General features: G+C 38.0%; 1 protein-coding gene across 1 annotated transcript in view; it reads left to right on the forward strand.

Moving 5' to 3' along the window:
* The window catches only part of LOC105916372 (A disintegrin and metalloproteinase with thrombospondin motifs 7), a gene marked incomplete in the record, with an annotated part of 219,136 nt that overhangs the window by 70,266 nt on the left and 126,585 nt on the right, over nt 1-22,285 (forward strand). Inside the window, 7 exon segments of the mRNA XM_036129684.1 lie at nt 847-991; nt 8,530-8,622; nt 9,491-9,636; nt 17,771-17,940; nt 18,902-19,035; nt 21,595-21,715; nt 22,013-22,257. Of these exon segments, the coding sequence (XP_035985577.1) occupies nt 847-991; nt 8,530-8,622; nt 9,491-9,636; nt 17,771-17,940; nt 18,902-19,035; nt 21,595-21,715; nt 22,013-22,257 (1,054 nt within the window).

Consider the following 22,285-nt stretch of genomic DNA (forward strand, 5'->3'; position numbering starts at 1 on the left):
TTCATCAGTGGAAATTTAAGATAATACAAGAAAGAATAATACCTTTTATGTATGGTTGTAATATGTCAAATACATATTAAAACTATACATTAAGATAATACAAGAAAGAAATGAGACATATCTTATTATTATTATTATTATTATTATTATTATTATTATTATTATTATTATTATTATTATTATTATTATTATTATTATTATTATTATTATTATTATTATTATTATTTAGTTTTAATATTTGCTTCTACAACATCCTCTAGGTTCATAATTATTTTGTCTTATTTGGAACAACTTTTAAGGCACAGTTTGGAAGACCATAAACATTATTTGAGCAACAGGAAGAGCTACAAATCCTGCAACTTTGCCTCATTACTATTTAGAAACAAGTTTTGAATTAGAGCATAGTATTTAAATCTAACAATTATTGCATTTGTTTTGTAATTATGATATCAGTATGTGTGATTGATTTTGGTATTTTTTATTTCTAGTTGGTATGTAATAAAAGTGTTTCATACAATGCAGATAATTAACTTTTTATATCATGTTCCACATATTGTTTCATAGTCTAAAAATAAAATGTGTTTTGTGTCCTATGGAATTGCCTTTGGGTGTAGAAATGAAGTTCATTTGTTGTTTATTGAAGGAGAACTGGAAAAAAGGAGAAATATGATATTGTTGACTGCCGCTTTAATTTTTTAGGCACTTTTGTAGTATTCATGTTTGAAACTCTCCTGCAGAGAGTGAAATAAGTGTAAGAGTTGAACTAATTGTCCTTTTTAAACTTTCTTAACTAAAAAAAAAATTCTCGTTTTTTTTTGTTTTGTTTGTTTTTTTTTGCCCTCACAGTCGCGGTTGGGGGTGGTGCCTTGATGATGCCCCTGTAAAGGACAGCCTGTCTCTACCTTCACTGCTTCCTGGTGTCCTGTACAGCGCGGTCCATCAGTGTCGCCTGCAGTATGGATCCGGGTCTCGTCTCTGCGATGACGTGGACGTAAGATTAAAACTGCACACATGATATAACACAGATGATCTCAATGAATAGTGAAACCCTTTGCTGCTTTTTTTTAATTTTTTTGATTATGCCTTCCACCAAATGATTGTACAAATTAATTTTCTGAGAACATTTTAATGTTACATAAAACTAAAATGGAAAAAAAAGTATTTATTTTATGGACACGATATGGCTTATTTCCCAATCAAGACAAAGATTGCTAAGTTGGCAGTTATCCAGTAGACAGTCACTAATACTCTCCAAAAGGCAGTTAATGCATAAACGGTATCTGCTTAAGGTCTCTGCTGTTCACAGGGTACAGTATTCAACCATGTTGAAGGAAAATTGAGTGGAAGGATAAAGTCTACTAGAAAAAGTTGCAATGCTACATGAGTAACCATAGCCTTTAGAGGATTATAAAGCAGCAGTCCAAGTTCAAAAGTACCAATGACCCGGTTTAGTGGCCATGGCCTGCAAACTTCCCTGAACTAAACACACTTGATTGTCTGTCGACTATTAAAGCAGGGGTCACCTGCAGGTTTAGGAGAACTTACTAAAATAAGTTAACTTATTAATAAAGTTCAGTTTTATTAATATGCAATAAGTAAGCCCCTGTATGACTCAGTTTACATGAATGAAACAGATGTAGATAATTTACTGTGTCGTCGCTGGCTAACCGGTTTGTTATTGTAGTCTTTTTATGTCTTGGTATATTAGTGCAACAGCACGTCTTCCTTTCTTGCACCAAGTACACCTTACAGGTAAGACCTTTAAATAACCAATGTGAAGCCAGCTTTGAGGAGAATTTAATGGGGATGAAAATAGTATGACTGGTAGAAACGATGCTGACTCGATCTTTATTTGCAGCACACATATTTTTTCAAAGGACTACTTTCAGCCTCAGGAACCCAGCTGAGAGCATTCAGAAAAAAGTACAGAAGCAAAGCCTAGCAGTGGACTGATCAAAGAACTCACTGCTTCACTTTCTGCTCCGATCAGTCCGAATGGACAGCAACAGCTTTGTGTGAAATATAATCCTTTAGCAGCACAAAAATCTCAATTCAGGTGACGGTAGTAGTCGTGCGATTTGATTAGAGGATGATTGCTAACCTGAAGTAACCACCTGAATAATTGTGTTGTTGTGTTGGCAGTAAAATACATCCACAAGGAGTGGACTACTTCCATCTTTATTGCAAACGGCAGTTTACTTTTGGTCAGTTCGTAGTTTTATTGACTCATGAATGCTCATAAAAAGGCATATTTTTCTTATGGATATGTAATATGCTTTAGGACCGAGGGCATATTTTCTGATGAATTATATTTGAAGTTATTTGCTTCTGAGCCAATTTCTGTTGTACAGCTTCGTCACAGCTCTGCACTTTAATATGTTTTTCAGTCAGCACTGGTAATTCATGTTTTTCAGATCTGAGCCTCAGCATTAATAATTCTAGATATTCTACTTTGGTGAGAGGCAAAATTGGGACTATGTGATCCACCCTTTTCGTCCATCCATCAAAGATAATACACAGCTTTCCGTCTTCAGCATATTTCATAAAATTATGCCTTTAGACGACACCTTAAAAGCTTAGTGTGACCTTTCAAATATTAGATCTCTGTCAAAGACAAGTGCAGGAACTATTTTACCCATCCACCAATGCCACCCCCCAAAAAACAGATGTCTAAACCTTACAAAGGACATTAGTGAGTTCTGTCACACATTGTTTTGTCACAGTCACACTGAAGGTGTAGTGATGCATTGTAAGGTTTTTGCATTTCTACAGGGACTGGGGAGTAATTAGAACTTCAAAGGTTTAAGACGTGTCCAGAATTTCCAGCTTGGTATTCTTTAAGAAGTTTCACCATACCATCAAGACGTTTTAAAACAGCATTACAACAAAAGTTAGATGTTCACTGCTTTATGTGTTTTGTCAAAAAAATAGAAAGAAATTGTATTTCATATGAATTTACTCTGCATGTTGGAGGTGTTGTTTTACTTCCAACATGCACAAGTGAGAAAAAAACAGGCATGTCCTCTAATTCAAAATATATTCAAAAACTCATTTGAGTTTTTCCAGAATATCAGGATACCTTCTTGATCCCTGGGGAGAAATTCTTGTGGTACAGCAGCACTCAAAGAACATGGAAATAATGATAGAAATATACACAAATAATGAGTGAACTCAACAACATATCAGCATATAAAAGTGTGTGTGTATATATATATATATATATATATATATATATATATATATATATATATATATATATATATACACACACACACACACCGGTATATGTAAATAATATGATGTAATGAAAATCAAAATAGACCTTGAAAATAAGTAAACAATGTCCAATTGAATTGGTTGACTGAATGGATAATGTAGTCACGGTGGTAACTTGAGTTATTGCACAGATAATTAAAAATTATTTCACTAATCTCACCGTAGAAGGTGCCAAACCTTAAAGGAAGAGTTCTGGAGCCCCGTGGCGATGTGTGGTATATTTTGGTGGAATCAGTCTTCCATTAAATCTGCTCCTGTGTTTGACCAGTTCCAATTTAGTTTTCCAATTTGTGTTCCAATACATATAATGGAGATTCAAACATTTACCATTACTTATCACTCACTATAACTAGCATACGTTCCGTTTGCTTGTTTTGCGAATATTAATTAGCCCTTGCTTAATTCAACAGTTGTCAAATCATCCTCGCTTTTCTTACTTGCAACCAAAACCTGGATCAGTTGGATTTGATGTTGTTCTCAGATCCAAGCTTCAAATTGGAGTTAAATGAAATGCAGCATACGTATCAACTGGCAGCTCTTCTCTCTTTTCACTCCTCTCTGCCTCACTCTCTGATGGGGAGGTCTACTTGAAAGACCCTCTATTGAAATTGCCTTTTGAGTAGTATCAGCTGCTGATCTTTTTCGACTGACTGGACGTGAAAGCTATACAATATAGCTTTGAATTGAAATATTTGCTTTAAATTTACCTTTTAACAAGTTGACATCAAGTTTCCTTTAAGGACCACTAAAGGTAGTAAAAGTAGCAGCAATGGTACTTGTGTTCTAAAACAATTGAACTCGAGGGTGACACTGTTATCTCCCATCGCAGCCATTCTAAGACTTAATGTCAGTTCTAAAAAGAGAAGAAGATGCTGTATTGACATTACATGTTAAGAATGATTTGGATAAATTAGATTGTGTGGTTTTTAAAAGGGACAACAAACCCTTATAAAGCTAAAATATTTATATAAATATACCTACGAGTATACATTCTTTCCTCCCTCCCTTCCTGCTCAAGCCTTGCAAAGGCTTGAGCAGGAGGGGAGGGGAAACTATTGTATCCATTCAAATAGTGTCGATTTTAAATATCATGAAAAGAGATGAGAGGATTTTCATCATTCTTTTTTTGCAACAGTTTCAAGATTGTCTTCCTGTTGAAGAAAGCAGTGACACAAATGCCCACGATAAATAAGTTATTAAATTGTTACATGACTCAATTAAATTTGGGAATTTAATTCAAATCTGAGTCAAATACATATTAAAACCATGCATAACAAGTATTATTATTATTATTATTATTATTATTATTATTATTATTATTCGTTTAAATATTTAGCTTTCTGTGCTAAAGTGCTGTATCACACAAAATAAATACTAACAGGCTGGTAAACCTGCACAGCAACTGAACTGCAGATGAATATCTTTTACCTTTATTGTAGCAAGAATTATTTTGATTTGTACATCCAAGATTTCATGAAGTACAAATATGTATTAATTATATTACAAATATCGTAAAGAAAAATAACAATGTAATAATGTATTTGCGAAAAAGATATATGTATTAATTTCATGCACACATCTCTCATTTTATATATAAAAAGTGAGATGTATAAATAGCAATTTTTGCAGTTTTTAATTAATTGAGTTGGTGGCCCTTTTGGCTTTCCATACAGGGTGCACTTGAAATAGCCTTATTTTAGGCTTCTGCTTGTGTGACAAGGTTAGTTACTGTATAAACTCAAAATGTCATGGGAAAAACCTTTCTTTACCTGTTGAGGTTCTGCACGAGTATCTTTTCATTTACGGCCGCTCACCTCCAGCCCAGATCTTTTTTAAAGGTGCAGCAGTGAGGACAAACTTGGTGGTAATGTAACAAGTTACAAAAGCTATGCAGCCATTACCATTTACCAGCCTGAAAACATTATCTGTTGGACCTGTCCTGATTTCATCTTCCACCAGCAAAGATACACAACAGACACTGCTGCTGAGTCTGTTGGTACCTTTGGAGCAGAGGACACAGAGAGGAGAAAGTTCTGTCTGTAGCTCAAGGGGATCCAAAGTGGGCGGTGCCTGTAGCTTGCGGCGCGGTCCCCGGGTGACAGTCATGGTACTGTTTCTTAATATCAAAAGCATGAAGTGGCTTCCTGACCCGGAGGGAAGACAAAGATTGAGGCTGCATATTTTCTTCTCTCTGCCTGTAGCGCACCAAGCATTTTAAACTTTTGCTGGAACACCTTAATAAACTCAAGGAAGAGGTGTCAGCAGCACCATTGTGTTGGTTTTGTATTGGGGTTTTATGTTTTACTGCCGTCCAGTGGTTGAAAAAGACTGGGAAAAGCTCTTATGGGGCTTCCAGATCCAGACTGACAAACAAGTGATGGATAACCAACCAGACAAGAAGGATGTAGATGATCTACAAATCCAGAGCATCAGGAATGTTTAAAAGAGAAATAAAGAGAAACCTGAGCAATACCAATGGGCCAAGGATGAATGCTGGGCAATGTGAAGGCCTCAGTGGTGATAGCGGTGGTGGAGCATTTCCATTTTCCCTTCAATCTCATAGGTGGGAAACGATAACTAGACCAAATCAGTTACAACTAGCTAAAGAAATGAAGATCAAGGCCATACAGGTTTTTCTTCCTGTTACCCACAGAGACAGAACTTGCCCTTTACTGCCAATACTCCTAAATATTGTTGAACTTTGTGGAATGTGCTCTGTTAATGTTTCAGCCAAGTCTATGTTTTCAGAAGTAATTAAAATGATCCAATGAAGACAAAATGTTGAAATGTTATAGCCTAATGAGCAGCAACGGCACACACCTCTAAGCAATATTCGGCAAGTTGTGTACGTTTACATTTTGAGCAATCACAACCCACATGTGATGTAAATGGGAGCATGTTACGGACCGTCAGAAACATGTTTAGAGACTTTCAAAAGTGATACAAGCAGTTCTGTCAGGAATTAATTTAAATGATTGAAAGTTCAGCCCAGGCTGCTTCTTCTACTTTTAAATCATAGCTTGAGGTTTGTGAGGATGCAAGAATTTTTAATCCCTTTCTACACTCTTTAAAAGGTGTGAGTGATGCGAGTTTCTGCAGCTCTGACCATCTGACAAGAAGCTCTAATCGAGCCTACTGGTGCCTTAAAGTCACCTTGGATTTAAAAACAGCCTACAGCTTTCACTTTGTTGCCACCCTGTATCTGTAATTACTTCATCTGGGTCTGACGCAAAGCCCCCAACTCCTCTATGAATCATATGACATGAGCTGGATTTAAACTAATTTAAAACTCACTCCGTAAGTTAGCCTCAGATCTTTTGTTGCATGTTGTGGTAACTTGGATTACCCATTGCATAAGCGATTAAAGCAGTTGCAGAAAATTAGCTTTCATTGAATAGAGCTGAGATGGAGTCGGTGAAAACAGTAATCTGACCAAAGTTGTCTATAGGTTGACTCCTTCTGGAGTCTTCATGCTCTACTCAATGTTGTTTGAAGTTTTTGTACGAATATTAAATCAGTCCCTTTCCTGGAAACTTGTACACTCAATGTTTTCATCTTTTGCCTTTGACCTGAAATAGATCAAGCACACGCAGTCTTTGAGACAAACTGCAGCAATGCACACACGTCTTTCCCTGAGCTGCATAATGAAGCTTAACAGGACACCGTATCTATAAAAGTATTACAGGGTTTCAACAGATTTACAGCAGTCTTAAGCACATGCATTGAAACTTTATCTTATGAACAACTCCCCAAATGTTGTTTTTTTTTTTTATAGAGGAGGTATAAATGCTTTAAGATACTTTACATCAAGATGCTTACTGTAGATTTAAGATGGTGTTTTACATAACAGTTTTTTTCTGTGCGTCATGAGTGTTTCGAAATTTCTATTTGAAATTAGTTTAAATTAACTTCATTTGCATCTGGTCAGTTTGTGTGCCAGTGGTCCTTGGAAACATGAAGGTAGACCAGCACAACAGAAAAAGATCCATTGTGTTCAGCGACACACTTGTAGAGCATGAAACTTAAGTTAAAACGCAGAAATGTAGTTGGGCACATGAATGCACACTAAGGTTAATATACAGGTCAATATACAGCACGTGCTATAGCGCTCCATGCAGGCTGCCCTTCTCAAAAACTCGGCAATGTAACTTGAGAGTTGGATTCATCCTGAATGGGTCATGTGACCAAGAGGACAATTTTAGGTCGCATGACCATTTCAAAATAAAACAAAACAGATGTGACACATACCTGATCAGACATATTTTTGGTTCTGTGATGTAGAATTTAATCTAGAAGAGTGAATGTGGGCTTGTCTTTACAAATAACTCCATGATGTCTCAATTTTCTAGTCCAAAGTGGTCTGCTATCAGATTCCGAAAACACGGAGGGAGACTGTATCATTTTGCTACAGCGCAGTGTTGCCTGTGGCCTTTAGGGGCGCTAAATCTGAAAGTTACAGGTCTAGCGCCCCTAGTGGATAAAAGTTACACTGCTTTGTATTTTGATTGACAGGCAATGCTGCTCTGTGACAATGACTGCAATTATGCCTGTTTTTTTACATTTCAGCAAAGCCTGTGTTGAATTTTTTTTTATTTTTTTTTACTTTTCAGAATTTGGCCCAGTCAAATGCAGGACATCATTTGTGGGGCACTGGGGCAGGAGTGAAAAATGTGGCACAGTGCCGTACAAATTGGGACATCTGGTCACAATAACTGCTAGATGTTAGAAAAAAATGTATGCAATCGAAAAACGTTTTTTCATTATTTTTTTTACGGTGTAATTAAACAGTGTAATTAAACACCAGTGACCATAAACCCTTTCTTCTTCCAGTCTGCAACCCTGAATAACCCAGAGGAAAAAGCCAAGCTCCCTTTTTTTAGTTATTCAACTTCACGGCATGTTCTGACCTCATGTGAATGGATAACCCTGAAAACAAGGTTTAGATCAACATGTTAACTATTTAAATCATTATTACAGAATTAAGATTCCACTCTTGATGGGGTGTTCATGGCAGAACATGGTCTGTCTTAATAAGTATCACATAATTATAAAAGACTATTTAGGAGTAACCTTACACCTTAATGAGCAGATTATGTTTTGTCTAGTTTATGTGGTCTGTTCCAAAAAATATTATAGTAGTTTAATCTCATTTAAATTAGGCTTTATTTCAGGCAACCCCATAAAGAAATGTTGTAAATCTAATTAAACAGCATGTTGCGGATGTGACAGAATAATCACTCTCTGGCTTCCTAGAATGTATGCAGCACTCTGTGGTGTACCGTCGGCTCAACCTGCCACTCAAAGCTGGATGGCGCCGTGGATGGAACAAGCTGTGGGGAGGACAAGGTAAATACTCAGACCCATGACTGAGAAAGAGATCTAAAGGGTTTTCTAGTCAAAAACTGTCACTCTCTTATCTCTATAGGGAATTACATTAGTTCAAAGCAAAGCTTTTCAGATTTTTTGCGAGGGACTTTGCACTGAAAGCTCCACTGTATTAAGATTTCAGGAATCATTAGTTTTAATTAAACCGAACTAGAGATTTTTCAGACATTGGAAGAAAATGACTGGACTGTGACATTTAAATTAAAATCCTTTATCTTCAGTGAATAGTCACATTTAAAATTACCAGTCTTTTTTTAACATTAGTGTGGGTTTTAAGATAATTCCTAATAATTGTTTCTTATATTAAGCATGTATTAAATGAGTTAGAATTACCCCTTTAAGCAAAGAAATGCAACTTTGATTTTTTTTTTTTTTTTTTTTTTAGCAAAGCATCTTGAAAGCTTTCTGGATTCCCACCAGAATTCATTTTTGCTGACAAGTTGCTGACACCCCAGCCTGACACACCCGCTTGTCACAACAAATTCAGTATATGAATGCTAGTAATAGCACCTCTGTCGTTTCTCAAAGTCTGTGATTCATCTCTTCTTCTGCATGTCTTGTGTTTTTTTTTTCTTTTTTTAGGACATATATAGAGGTGAACTCTGATTCCATTTTCTTGCTGTCCTATAGCTTCCAATGGAGGCAGACAACCTCATCAGTAAATCCAACCCAGCTCAGAGACATGCAGTGCCTCTGAGCTGGGTGGGAAAGAAAATGTTATGTGCAAACGAAGCTGCATTAATTTCCTTTCAAATAGAAAATAGATAGTGTAATAGGCAAAGATTATACGGCTCTTTTTTCATGCAAACCTTGTTTTTGTTTCACACAGTGGTGCATCAGTGGGGAGTGCGTACCAGCAGGATATAGGCTGGAGAAAGTGCATGGCGGCTGGGCTTCGTGGAGTGAGTGGTCAGCTTGTTCGAGGACCTGTGGAGCTGGTGTCCAGAGTGCAGAGAGAGACTGTGTTAACCCTGTGTAAGTTTGGCTGCTTCTATGTGATTTAGAGAAAATCTCATGTAAAAAAAAAAAAACAACAGCAAAAGCTTGATGTAAAGTGCAAATATTAACAAGAGATTTAATTTTATATAAAGCAAAATGAATGCTTGGAGTAAAAATAAGAACTTTCAAAAGGTTCTGTCCCTGTATTCAACTTGAATATGCTTTTGGTTTTGAGTCTAGTATCCTGTTTTGAACAATGTTGTTCCTCGTTAAAAAGAGAAAAAAAGAAAAAGTACGATATGCAGATATATTGAGTTCCCTGAGGTAATACTTTGTGGCACTACTTTTCATTGCAATTATTTCTTTAACTAGCTTGTTGGGGGGTGTCTCAAACAGCTTTGCACATATATAGACATACATTTTCCCCCATTCTTCTTTGAAAGAATGGGGCTCTGTCAGATTTGATCTGTAAACAGCAGCAAACAGGCTTAAGTCAGAGGCAACCAGACTTTTGTCCAGTTCTTTCTGAAAATGTTTCGACACCTACCCAGGAGTTTGTTAATTCTGGTGGCTCACACTTGACTTCTAAGTCAGATACAGATCAATGACCCACCCGTCGCTCTCCTGGGTCGTTAAAAGCTATTGCTTGGTGTGAGTGGAGTCCTTGGTCACCTGAATAATGATGAGTGTATGCGGTCCAATGCAGCTAGGACTGCTCAGACATCGGAGAAACTAAACAACAGCTACATAAATGCATGGCACAGCACAGGAGGGCCAGCAATTCAGGGCAATATTCAGCAGTCCACTTGCACCTCAAGAACAAAGGCACTCTTTTGACGACAATGATGTCCAGATTTCAGACAGGGAGAACAGATGGTTTTTAAAGAGGGGTGAAAGAAGCCATCTTGGTCAAAAGAGAAAAGCCATTACTAAACAGAGGAGGAGGATTGCGCCTTCCCCTCACCAATGTTTACAGCTCGGTCAAGAGATTACATCAGCAGTCTCATCATGATTTAGGTGACCATGTACTCCACCATGTACTCCACTGTACCATGTACTCCACTCACACTAAGCAATAGCTTCTAAGGACCCAGGACAGTGATGAGTGGGTTATTGGTTTGTATCTGACTTAGAACGCACCTAGGAGGATGGGCCTCCATGTCCTTAAAAAGAGCAGCGCTACAACCGCAGGTTGCTCAAGTGCGAGTCACCAGAATTGACAAAGACTCCTGGATAGGTGTTGAAACCTTTTCAGAAAGAACTGAACGAAAGTCCTGTTGCCAGATAACTGACAATTTGCACAAGCATTTGTAAGCATTAATTTGATTTCTGGTTAATTGTCAAGAGACTGCTCTTCCTGCCTTCCATGCATGATGCTGCCACCACCATGTTTGATAGTAGGAATTGTGCGCTAAGGGTGATGTGCAGTGTAGCATCTAGCCTGCACATTGATCACCAAGTTCTAAAATGCTTTTGGTAAACTGCAAATGTGATTTCTTCAACAATGTAATTGACTTTAAGTTAAATATTCCAGAATCAGTGTTGTCTTTGTCTTTAGCTTGTAGGATGTTTGTTTTTCTTACATGAAAGGAAAATGAAGTTTTAAGATAAAACAGGTGAATCAATCTTGTGTAGACTTTTTTGCTGCTTCCCATATCTTGCTTAGAAAATTAATAGGTATTAAAATATCCTAGTCCTATACAATGATTTTTAAATGCTAAATATGTTTTTATTCTTAATAAGTTTCACATTTTAATTCAATTCAATTCAATTGTATTTATATAGCGCCAATTCATGAAACATGTCATCTCAAGGCACTTTCCAAAGTCAAATTCAATCAGATTATACAGATTGGGTCAGATTATACAAATTGGTCAAAAAGATTTCCTATCTAAGGAAACCCAGTAGATTGCATCAAGTCTTCACAAGCAGCATTCACTCCTCCTGAAAAAGCTTAGAGCCACAGGGAGAGTTGTCTGCATTGTCCATGGCTTTGCAGCAATCCCTCATACTGAGCAAGTATGAAGCGACAGTGGAGAGGAAAACTCCCCTTTAACGGGAAGGAAAACCTCCGGCAGAACCGGGCTCAGTATGAACGGTCATCTGCCTCGACCGACTGGTGGTTAGAGAAGACAGAGCAGAGACACAACAAGAGAAACAAAAAAGCACAGAAGCACACATTGATCCAGTAATCTGTTCTACATTAGATGGAAATAGCGGGTGATCTGTCTTCCCTAGATGACGCCAGGTGTACCTACTATGAAGAAACAAAAGAGAGAGAGCAAAAAGTTAAAAGCTGAAATGATGACAAACAATGCAAAACTGGAGAATAGTAGAAATCAGTAGAGTGAGAAAAATAGGCCTTGATGTCCTCCAGTAGCCTAAGCCTATAGCAGCATAACTATAGAGGTAGCTCAGGGTAACATACGACACTCTAACTATAAGCTTAGTCAAAAAGGAAAGTTTTAAGATTAGTCTTAAAAGTAGACAGGGTGTCTGCCTCACGGACCAAAACCATTAAGTCATCTGCTCTTCACTTATGAGTCTAAATCATTCAGGGTTGGTAATGTGTTGCAGCAGAGATGAAAAACACATTTGGTTAATTATAAAAAAAATGGTCCTATTCAAATTGTGGAACTGAACTTCATGACAAAATGTTCTTAATTTTGCTAAAAACTGAACGTAATAATACACTATACCAGTTTTATTTATAGAGCAGTCTTAACACCCATCATATGATACAACATTAAAATATTAATGACCTAAAATTAAATAAAAAAACAACAACTATGTATTGAAATAATAAAACCTTCATCTAATCTGTCAGACTAAAGTAAAATGGAGATGGATGAAAATAAAATCTAGTAATCAAAAACTATTTCAGAGTTAACATCTCAGAGAGTGTCAAAGACCAGGGAGAAGAGATGAGTTTTAAGACAGGGACTAGACCTGCCTGATGTTCAAGGGTAGGTCGTTTCATAATTCAGGAGCCGCTGCAGCAAAAGCACGGCCTCCTCTGAGATTACGCTTCGTCTTTGGCACACTCAGGAGCAGCTAATCAGCTGTCCTGAGGGACCAGGAGGGTGTGTAGGGATGTAGCAGCTCGAACGGGCAGGGCCAGGCCAGGCCATTAACAGATTTAAAAGCAAATTACAGCATTGTAAAACAAATGTACAGGCAGCCAGTGCAGGGAGGCTAAAATAGGAGAAATGTGGTCAAAGCTTTGTGTGCCAGTAAAAAGACGTGCCGCTGCAGTCTGTAGCCCCTGAAGCTGAGCGATACAGGGATCACTGCTTTCTTTATAAAGTGCTTTACAGTAATCCAGCCGAGTAGTAACAAAGGTTTGGATTACTGTTTCGAAACGCTACTGAGAAAGAATTGGCTCTGCTTTAGTCAGCTGCTTCAAATGGGGGAAAAAGTTGATTCAACAACTGCTCTGATGTGATTTTTCTAACTTTAGTCCCTCTTGGTATGTAACACTTGGCCTGATGGAACCAACATCTACAGGGTGAATCTCAGTGGAGCTTCCAACGAGCATCACCTCTGTCTTTTTCTCTTTGAATTTAAAAAAGGTTCACAGCCATCTTGGCTTTTATGTCAGTTAGACGTGAAAACAGACGACTCAAAAAGTTGGAGTCCTTTTCACATTCCCAGATATGTAAATACAAATTTGTATTAAAGCTCACTGGTGTATTTAGAAGTAGAGAAATAAAACCTACTGCCGTAGCTCATCTTTTCTTCCACACTCAGCCTACAGGCCCTTGGATAGCAAGTGAAATTAAAAAACCCGAGAAACATCAGAGCAACTTGCTTGCTAATGAAGGCTGAGAGAGGCTGTAGCTGTAACGCTTTTGGTTGTGGAGACTTTCTGCAAATTTAACATGCTTTTTATCACCAGAAGGTCTGACTAGAACTGTCCTTGTTAGTGGCTATGGCGTATATTTTTTATTATATTGATGGTCAAGGACATGAACTGTGGCAGTCATGAATCAAAGGACGAGATGTGAAAAGCGGTTCTCCTTGACAATATATTGGACTTGTGCTTGTTTCTTTTCAAAGCTGCTAGTTTCAACCTATAACTTATACCTAATTACATTGAATGACTTGAAGTCAGATTTTCGACAGAAGTTTCAGCCATGGCTGCCCTTTGCTAATTACACGTCACTTCATTCTTTAATCACACTGCTGCTCTCTAACTCCTAAAGCTATAACAACTGGAACAAAATAGCATCAGACATGAACAGCTTGGAAGTTACACTAACCTGGCTTAACCCGTAATCTTTAGCCCTTCCAAACTTTATCAGTACCTGCCTCACTGTAGTCAGTCATGCCTCATGTTTTGGCTACATTAAGAATGAAATATCCTTATTTGTTAATGCTTATACATGCGCATATGTTCACTCTCATGCATGCTGACATGTACATACGCAGTCACATATGTCTAGGTGATTGACAAAAAGAAAGGGTAATTCACCAATTTGTCCTTTTTTAGTAAAGTAGCTGAGATGGTTTTATTTATCAACCGATTTGATATTTTATCCCTTTGTCCAGAAATCAGTTGCTTGGATGTAGCATATGTTAGGTCTGTTTTTGATGTCCCAAATGACCTGAATTCTCTGAGGTGCATCTGAAAAGGATGAATAACCATGAAATTGGTCCATCTGATTTTATCCCAGTTTAACCTTTGAAAGGCTTAAACTATTTTCTCATCATCTTCCTGGAATTTTTTTTTCTCACTAAGAATCACTCTGAAAACAACGAATTTTGTGACAGCTGATCATTAATGCTATTTGTTTTATGTCCTCAGTGTGACAGTTCTATTGATCGACAGCTGACTCTGTAATGTGTTCAATAAAACAGACTTATTTTACACACACACACGCGCGCGCGCACACACACACACACTCACACACACACACTGCTTTGTAATGCACTTTGAGGCAGTAAAAGCAGCATGTGATGCAATGGAAGTTTCATCTAGACATCTGACTACTATTTAGTGTATTATTATTAACACCCAGGTCAGAAGCACTGTCCAAAACTTCAAATCTTCTATACAGTCCATTTAAGCTACATTTTCTGGTTATGTGGTGATTTTACAGTTCCAGTGCAGCGGTTTCACTTTGACACGTTTTTAGCTGTGAAACTGTTGGATAGATGTCGGATGCATATGTGCAGGGAATGTTGAGGGGACACTGTGCCATTTTGTCATGGTGGCATATTGTAGAAAATTGCTACTTACTATCCACTGAGCTTTGTAGCTGATGCTTCTGTTTCTCTTTTCAGGTAGTGAGATAGTATGATTGATGGAGGTTCTTTGTAATGGAGGTAACTCTATTGATGCCGCTTTTGTGTTAGCTTTGGGGCAGGGAAGCGAGGTGGGACACCAGGGATCCTTCTGCCTCTGTTTAAGGCCATGAGATGAACAGTGAGCAATTCTAAATCATTGGCAGGAGTCACTGTTTTTTTTATGCCTGCTGCATTATTGCCAGTTAAGATCAAGAACTTTGTGCAGCAAACCTGCCCAAGTGTTGCTCAAACAGAATAAGACCTGCAAATGGCTGCCTAGTGTTGGCTTGGGTACTCCTGGGACCTTGAAGCATATGGTTGGCCCAACATAAGGTTTGATATAGGCGCTGAGTGGATTCATCAAAACAGTGGGCTGGCTTAGAGCTGGCCATGCTATGCAGAGCTATTCGCTAGTGAGCTCTGTGGTGGGTCAGCAGTTGCCTTAGACAAAAAGCAAATAGAGAAAAGGATTTGGCAGGTATCTTTACTTACTTATGGGATCTCTCTTGTCAATTCTATTTGGTCTAATTGCAGCTTTTCTGTCAGGTTTCAGTCCAAAGTTCAGGGTGGTTTGAGCCAGTTGGTCGTTTGTAATTGGCAATTAGCCTAATAGGGACGTTTTCGTCTGATTAGATAAAAACCAAAGCATTCCACGTTTTAAAAAGTTTAAACTTTCCTGTCGTGCAAGTTAGGGTTTCCTTCTGAACTATACTCTGAGTTCGAACCTTATAAAACGTGTCTTAAAGCCTGTGCTTCTTTGCTACAGAGAGCACATTTAAACGTGCCATGACATCACTGTATACTATAAACCATTTCATGTAGTAGATATTGCTGCATATGTAAATTCTCCAAAGAATTTCATAAAAAAAAAAGTCAGCTTTTTTTGTCAGGCCAAATGTCCCTCCTCAGTAAAAGTGTTGGTTGCGTTAATGAAATGCAGCTACTACCATATTTACATAGAAAGACGACCTACGTAGAAAGACAACCCGTTTTCTGATCTGACTGTTTTTGAGCAAAGCAAAGCAACATAGCTGACCCCTCTGAGCATGTCCTTTGGTATTCAGTTTTGACATTTACACGGCCTCATCAGTGCACCACATATCATATTATACCCCTAAAACCACAGACAAATTCAATTTGTTGTCAAGGCCCCTTTAAAAAAAAAAACTTTACCTGAATATTATGTAGAATTTTAAAATAAAATAAATTAATTTAATTCTACAAAATAAGAATAAGGCAAAAACAAGTGTTTTTGCCTTAGTGTATTTAAGTGTAATAAATGATCCCTTAATCACTGACATGTTTCCCACCAAAGTTGCCACCTAAACTGTCTAGTTCAGGGGTCTTGAACCCTGGTCCTCAGTATCCACTGTCCTGCATGATTTAGATTTGATTTAGTGTCTCTGGTCAAACAAACCCAGATAAATTGATTGCATGATTTATCAGCAGCCATGGAGGGCTGCAAAGGCCTGGTAATCACTTATCACTCATTTATTTATTTCAGGTGTGTAGAGGCAGGGAAATACCTAAAAGGAGCAGGACAGTGGATCTTGAGGACCAGGGTTGAAGACCTCTGGTCTTGTTGTACCCAATTAATTTTTTTTGGATATAATCAATATTATCTCTCTGAGCAAAGATGCACCATTTAGATTACCAAAACACATTTTGGTAGCCTACGTTGAGTGTTTAGATCTGTCGGCAAACATTTTGTAGAAATGCATGCTCAGTATGTGGGATTGCTGAAAAGCTATCAACAATGCAGACGACTCTCTCTGTGGCTCTTTCAGGAGGAGTGAATGCTGCTTTTCAAGACTCAAGGCAGTCTGCTGGGTTTCCTTAGATAGGAAACTTTTTGCCCAATCTGCATGATTTGATTGAATTGACTTTGTAAAGTGCTTTGAGATGACATGTGTTGTACATTAGCGCTATATAAATAAAATTGAATTGAATTGAAATGCCTTGGGGAATAAATCTTGGACAAATATGTTTATTAAAAAGGTGGCCAGGATGCCAAAAGGCAAAACAAATGAATTGGGGAAATTATCCATATGAGACGTTACAGGTCAAACAGTGCTTTAGTGTAAAGTGAATGTTGCCAAGCAGAAGATTTTATGTAACTGTTTACCCTCATTTATATAAAAATTATAATTTGTTTTGTTGATTGCAAAGTCCACATCCATTGCAAAGACAGAGCAACAAAGGCAGAAACCTATCTGTGTCTAAAATCTGAAGATATTGCAATGTGACTTTATTTTTAGAAATAATGCATTTTGTTTTGCCATAGTAGAAAACATCTTTAGAAAAACATCTACGATTTCTCTGTGTTTCTGTCATTTTCCCCAAAAAAATCTGTTCAGTCACAAGAAAAAGGCTGGAAAGACTGTATGGACAACAAAGGGCTCTAAACTGGAGCAGTCCTCATGACTTTCAAGCAGAATAAGCAATTTAGCTTTCCTTTCTGCCTTTGAGGGTTTGACAGGGGACAGTTTGTGGAAAAATTAATTTTAGATGCCTTAAGGCACATGTTTTCAGCTGTCCCCACTGAAAACCCAAAAATACAAGAAAAAATGCAAAGCTCTCACTTTTCTCACCCATAGGTTGTGGAAATATGTGGATATTTTGAGCTATTCATACTAGATGTACAATACAAATAACTACTTATACCACCAACTGTAAGGTAAAACCCTGTGTTAAAATAACAAAGGTAATGTCCATTGATTTGGGTTTTCATCACGTCCAATCATGAATTTCATATTTTTCTTTAGTCTTGATTGTGTATCTTTCTCTGCTTGTATTTTAATTTGCCAATCTTGACAAATGTAACTGCTTGTCAGCTGTAATTAAAACACCAAAGTTGACACGATTCCTAAATTTCCTGCAGTCCCAAACACAGAGGGAAATATTGCCTTGGAGAGCGACGGAAGTACAGGACATGTACCAGCGCGCCGTGTCAACCCGATCGGCCTTCCTTCAGAGACATTCAGTGTACTCACTTCAACACTCTGCCATACAAGGGCAAGTTTTACAAGTGGGAGGCAGTTACTAACAAAGGTGAGTTCATCTAACCAAGTGAAATCATCTTTCCACATTCTGATTTTAAAAGTAAAAAGTTGCACCTGCAAGCTCTTTGCTACCATTTTCTTTCCCAGCTAGCTTGCGTCACAGTGGTTTGTGCCTGCTTCCCTTGTCTCTGCAAAGGATAATTCAGGTTAATTTCTATTTAGTTTAGTTTAGTTCTAATGCTTAAAACTAAAATACTGCTGTTTCCTTGTGTCAAAAATGTGTTTATTCAAGTTCTTTGACTCAGAATATGCACTACCTCTAGTCATGATCTGATTTATAGATCAAATTAGTGACACGTGAGACTGAAAAACGTGGACTTACCTTTTGAACTGTCTGAATTTAATTGTGTTCAAACTGTAGCTATTTTGAAATAAAACAAAGGTCTTTGTTGGCAAGCCTCCCATGAATTTGTTAGCAAACCTATTTACACATTTGTGATAAAAAAATTTCCAACACACCATTAGGTGTAAATATTTTTTAAGTATTCATGTGGTAACCTTTTCAGTGACTGTACATCTAAAAAATATCAATAAACAAATATGTATTTTGGACAAGAGAAGCAAAACAACAGAAACAAAATAAATAAGATAAAACAATCAAAATAATCAAACAACAACAAAAAGAGTAATGCTAATATATGTCCTAAAGTGAGAAAGAAGAGGCAGATAATTATTTAATCCGACTTCTTGTCATTTATTAATAATCACTAATTATCATTTGATGCTATATGTAATTGGACACAAAGCATGGCATGAAAAACATGAAACATTCTCAAGACATTCTCACACATGTTTTCAAAAGTGGCACATTAAGTTATCAGAGATAGTGTCCTGAGACAGTTTAACGCTGTGAAGCCCTGGTTCTGCCCCTGTTGTTGACATCAGACATTCACATCACTTCAAATATTTCTGCAACGCTCCTCTATTTCTTTTGTCTGTTTTCCTGACAGTCAACCCGTGTGAACTGCACTGCCGTCCGCTCAACGAAAACTTCTCTGAGAAAATGCGAGACGCCGTTGTCGATGGGACGCCGTGTTACGAGGGCAACAAAAGCAGAGATATGTGCATCAACGGCGTTTGTCAGGTACCACGGCATGAATCACTCGTTCCAGCCTGCACTTTGGGTTCCCTTGTTTTTCTGCTGTACGCATGAGCAGATAACAGACTGCAGCATTCTGATAACCAGTTTCAGTTCTGTTTTATTTACATAGTGCTAAATTACAACACATGTAATCTCAAGGTCAAATTCAATCAAATCCTTGACCTTGAGTAATATCACAATATCACAGTATTTACATAAAAAAATAAGCAAAAATGTATACCATAATTGCACCACTTTTACTTAAAACACAGAAACCTCTAAATACATTCAACTCCTAGTGCTGAAATAGCTCAAAACGGTGATTTCTGCAGTTACAATAATGGGATTATAACATTTATTTCATTTTTAATTTGATAACTCGACTTAAGCAACATATAGAATAAACATTGTCTAAAATAACTAAAGTCTTAACTGTGCACCCGCTTGGTTAGAGTCTGCAGTCTTCTGCTTAACAAAAATACAGATGAACAGCCTTTCATTGACGAGGGTGATAGGTGGCGCTCCTTTAGTTTTCATCCCGCAACTCTCCTTGTTTTTCACTAGCAGAATTATTTACTAAACAACCTAAATTGCCTTTCTTGTAAGCGAGTGAAAAGAGTACCAGCTTTCCTTCAGCCAGCTGACTGGCAGAGTGCAGCAGCAGGCGGGGGAGGATTGGTGTCGAGTTGCTTTAGGAGCTAGACGGCCAGAGAACACTTTTAATGCAGCCGTTCCTGTTGCATTTCTCTTGCAGACAGTAGAAATGGTGTGATGGAAAAGTTTTCGGGGTTTTAAACAAAAAACATGACGCATTAAAACAATAGAATACCTAAATGCCCAACCCATGCTATCCACACATGTTGCTATAATGAAAGTTTAGTCCTGTTCTGAAAATATCTGATTCCTGTTTGTTGTGTGACTTTGCTGATAACACCATTTTCTGTCTTTATTTTGTCTGTGCATGTAGATTCAGTTTCATACATTAACATGCAGTTGCTTCCTGCCAAGCTGCGCTTGGTCCAACAGTCCAGCATCGCACCTCTTCTCTCGTCCTGGTGGTTCTCATTGTGACCTTAACTTTAATATTCCATTCTTCTCTTGTTTTGGGAGCTGAATAAAGTTTATGTCAAATGGCTGCCCCTTGCCCATTAGTTTTTCTTTCTGACTGATCACTGTGGCCCCACCCCAGCTCCATTCATTTAATCCTGTTTAGATTTACCCTTCGCTGTCTCCTTTCCTTGAAAAGATCTGAGGATTAGTTTCGCAGGCGGTGAAGTTAACCCTCACCTTGTTTTCTCTGCAGCCATGTGCTGCCGTGCATTTGACATTCTGCGTGACGATCAGCAGGTTGATAGAAAATGAAGCCGCCGTTATCAGTCCAGATAGGCGAGAGCGCGACACGCCGCAATCACCCCGGGCTAAAATGCCAGCCGCTGATAGACGCCGTTTGTATGCAGAGTGGACACCAGTCAGACCTGGCTTTATGACATTTAGTGACATTTTTTGTCACACACCCGCATGTTCTGTGACTTACCTGCTTTATTTACTGGAAAGTCCCCGTTGTTAAAGATCAACCTTTTCTGTTTGTCTTTGTTTTCTCCTTCCCGTACTCGGGGTGAGATCAGTGTCTCCATGCAGATTAGGCTCTTTAATTTGTCTGTTGTAAAAACAGTAACTTGATAATCTCTCAAATGAAGTTAGTAGATGATCTTGTTTTCTTCCACTTGAGAGGTCACCTTCACACCTTTTATTTTGTTTATAGCACTGTCCATTTTGAAACGTTCTTCATTTATTTTTAAGTTGCAGGGTTTAATAATTAACTGAGGTGTTGCAGGTTCAGATAGAAATGCATTGATCTGCCGGCGTATCCATAAGCCAACAAACAGTATGGCATTCTCAACACTGCAAAAATCTTTGATTTATTTTTTTTTTTTATTTTGCTGTTTTTCCAAATTTCTGGATGAACTGCAGATGTTATTTAATCATATACAGATATAAGAGTTTTACCAAGGTTTGTCATTGTAAAAGTAAAACAAAAAATCAAACTTCCCCAGGAATAATTTGTTTGATGGTTTTGCCCCCATCAAAAACAACCAGTTTGACTAATTTATTAGTTTCTCAGTTTCATTATCTTTGCTTCACTTCAAATGGTGGGAAATCTCCACAAATATATGTGCATCGTCCTCAAATATAATTTTGTTCATTTGTTTTAGATATAAAGCACTTTAAACTGCCTTGCTGCTGAGATAAACTTGACTTAACTTAATATGAGCTAATTTGATTAAAATATATCTACTTAGAGTTTCTTCTGCTTCTTTTATAAAAACAGTTAAGCAACGCAAAAAGAATGTAACAAAAATGGCAAGTTTTGCTTTGTCTCACCCTCCGCTGAAACTCGATGCCTTATTATTCACCCTGAGCTGTTTATGTTGCAGGCTTTTTTCAACTTAATGTGCATATAAATTGATCCTTTTCCAGAGCTTATCTCATAAGAGACAAACGATAGAGGGTCCCCACCCACGGATGTCGGCCTGGTGACACCTCTTGGCTTGTTTATTGCAGAATATCGGCTGCGATTATGTGATTAACTCCAATGCTGTCGAGGATCGCTGCGGCGTCTGCAATGGCAACGGCTCCACCTGCACAACTGTCAGGAGGACTTTTGAAGAGAGCGAAGGAATCGGTATGCTTTCTACTGATTAGGCCTTTTTAAGAAGGATGCATTGACACTCCACAGAAGGTGAATTTGTACATTATAATAAAAAAAATTTATAATTTTATTTTAGTGCTGTGTTTTAGGGATGTTTTCATGCTATCCCTGACAAGTGTTTCTGAGTATTGTGTCTCCAGTCACAAACTTACATGACTTATGTCTAAAGCAATTATCAAAGCCCTGCCCTGTATGTTTGTTTTATTTGTTAGAATTTGTTGAGGAAAGATCTTTGTCACTGATTATTCTACCCGCCGTGACGTGGTTTAGGCTACGTAGACATCGGACTGATCCCAGAGGGAGCCTGGGACATCCTGATTGAAGAGGTGGCTGAAGCTGGGAATTTCTTGGCACTGCGTAGCGACAACCCCGGCAAGTATTTTCTGAACGGCGGCTGGACGATCCAGTGGAACGGGGAATACAAGGCGGCAGGAACGGTATTCACCTACGAGAGAACAGGACACCTGGAAAATCTGACCTCTCCAGGGCCCACGATGGAACCGCTGTGGATTCAGGTAGTATACCATCATGTCCAGTGCATAG

Source organism: Fundulus heteroclitus, unplaced genomic scaffold (assembly GCF_011125445.2).
Source record: "Fundulus heteroclitus isolate FHET01 unplaced genomic scaffold, MU-UCD_Fhet_4.1 scaffold_201, whole genome shotgun sequence".
In the NCBI taxonomy this organism is placed as follows: domain Eukaryota; kingdom Metazoa; phylum Chordata; class Actinopteri; order Cyprinodontiformes; family Fundulidae; genus Fundulus; species Fundulus heteroclitus.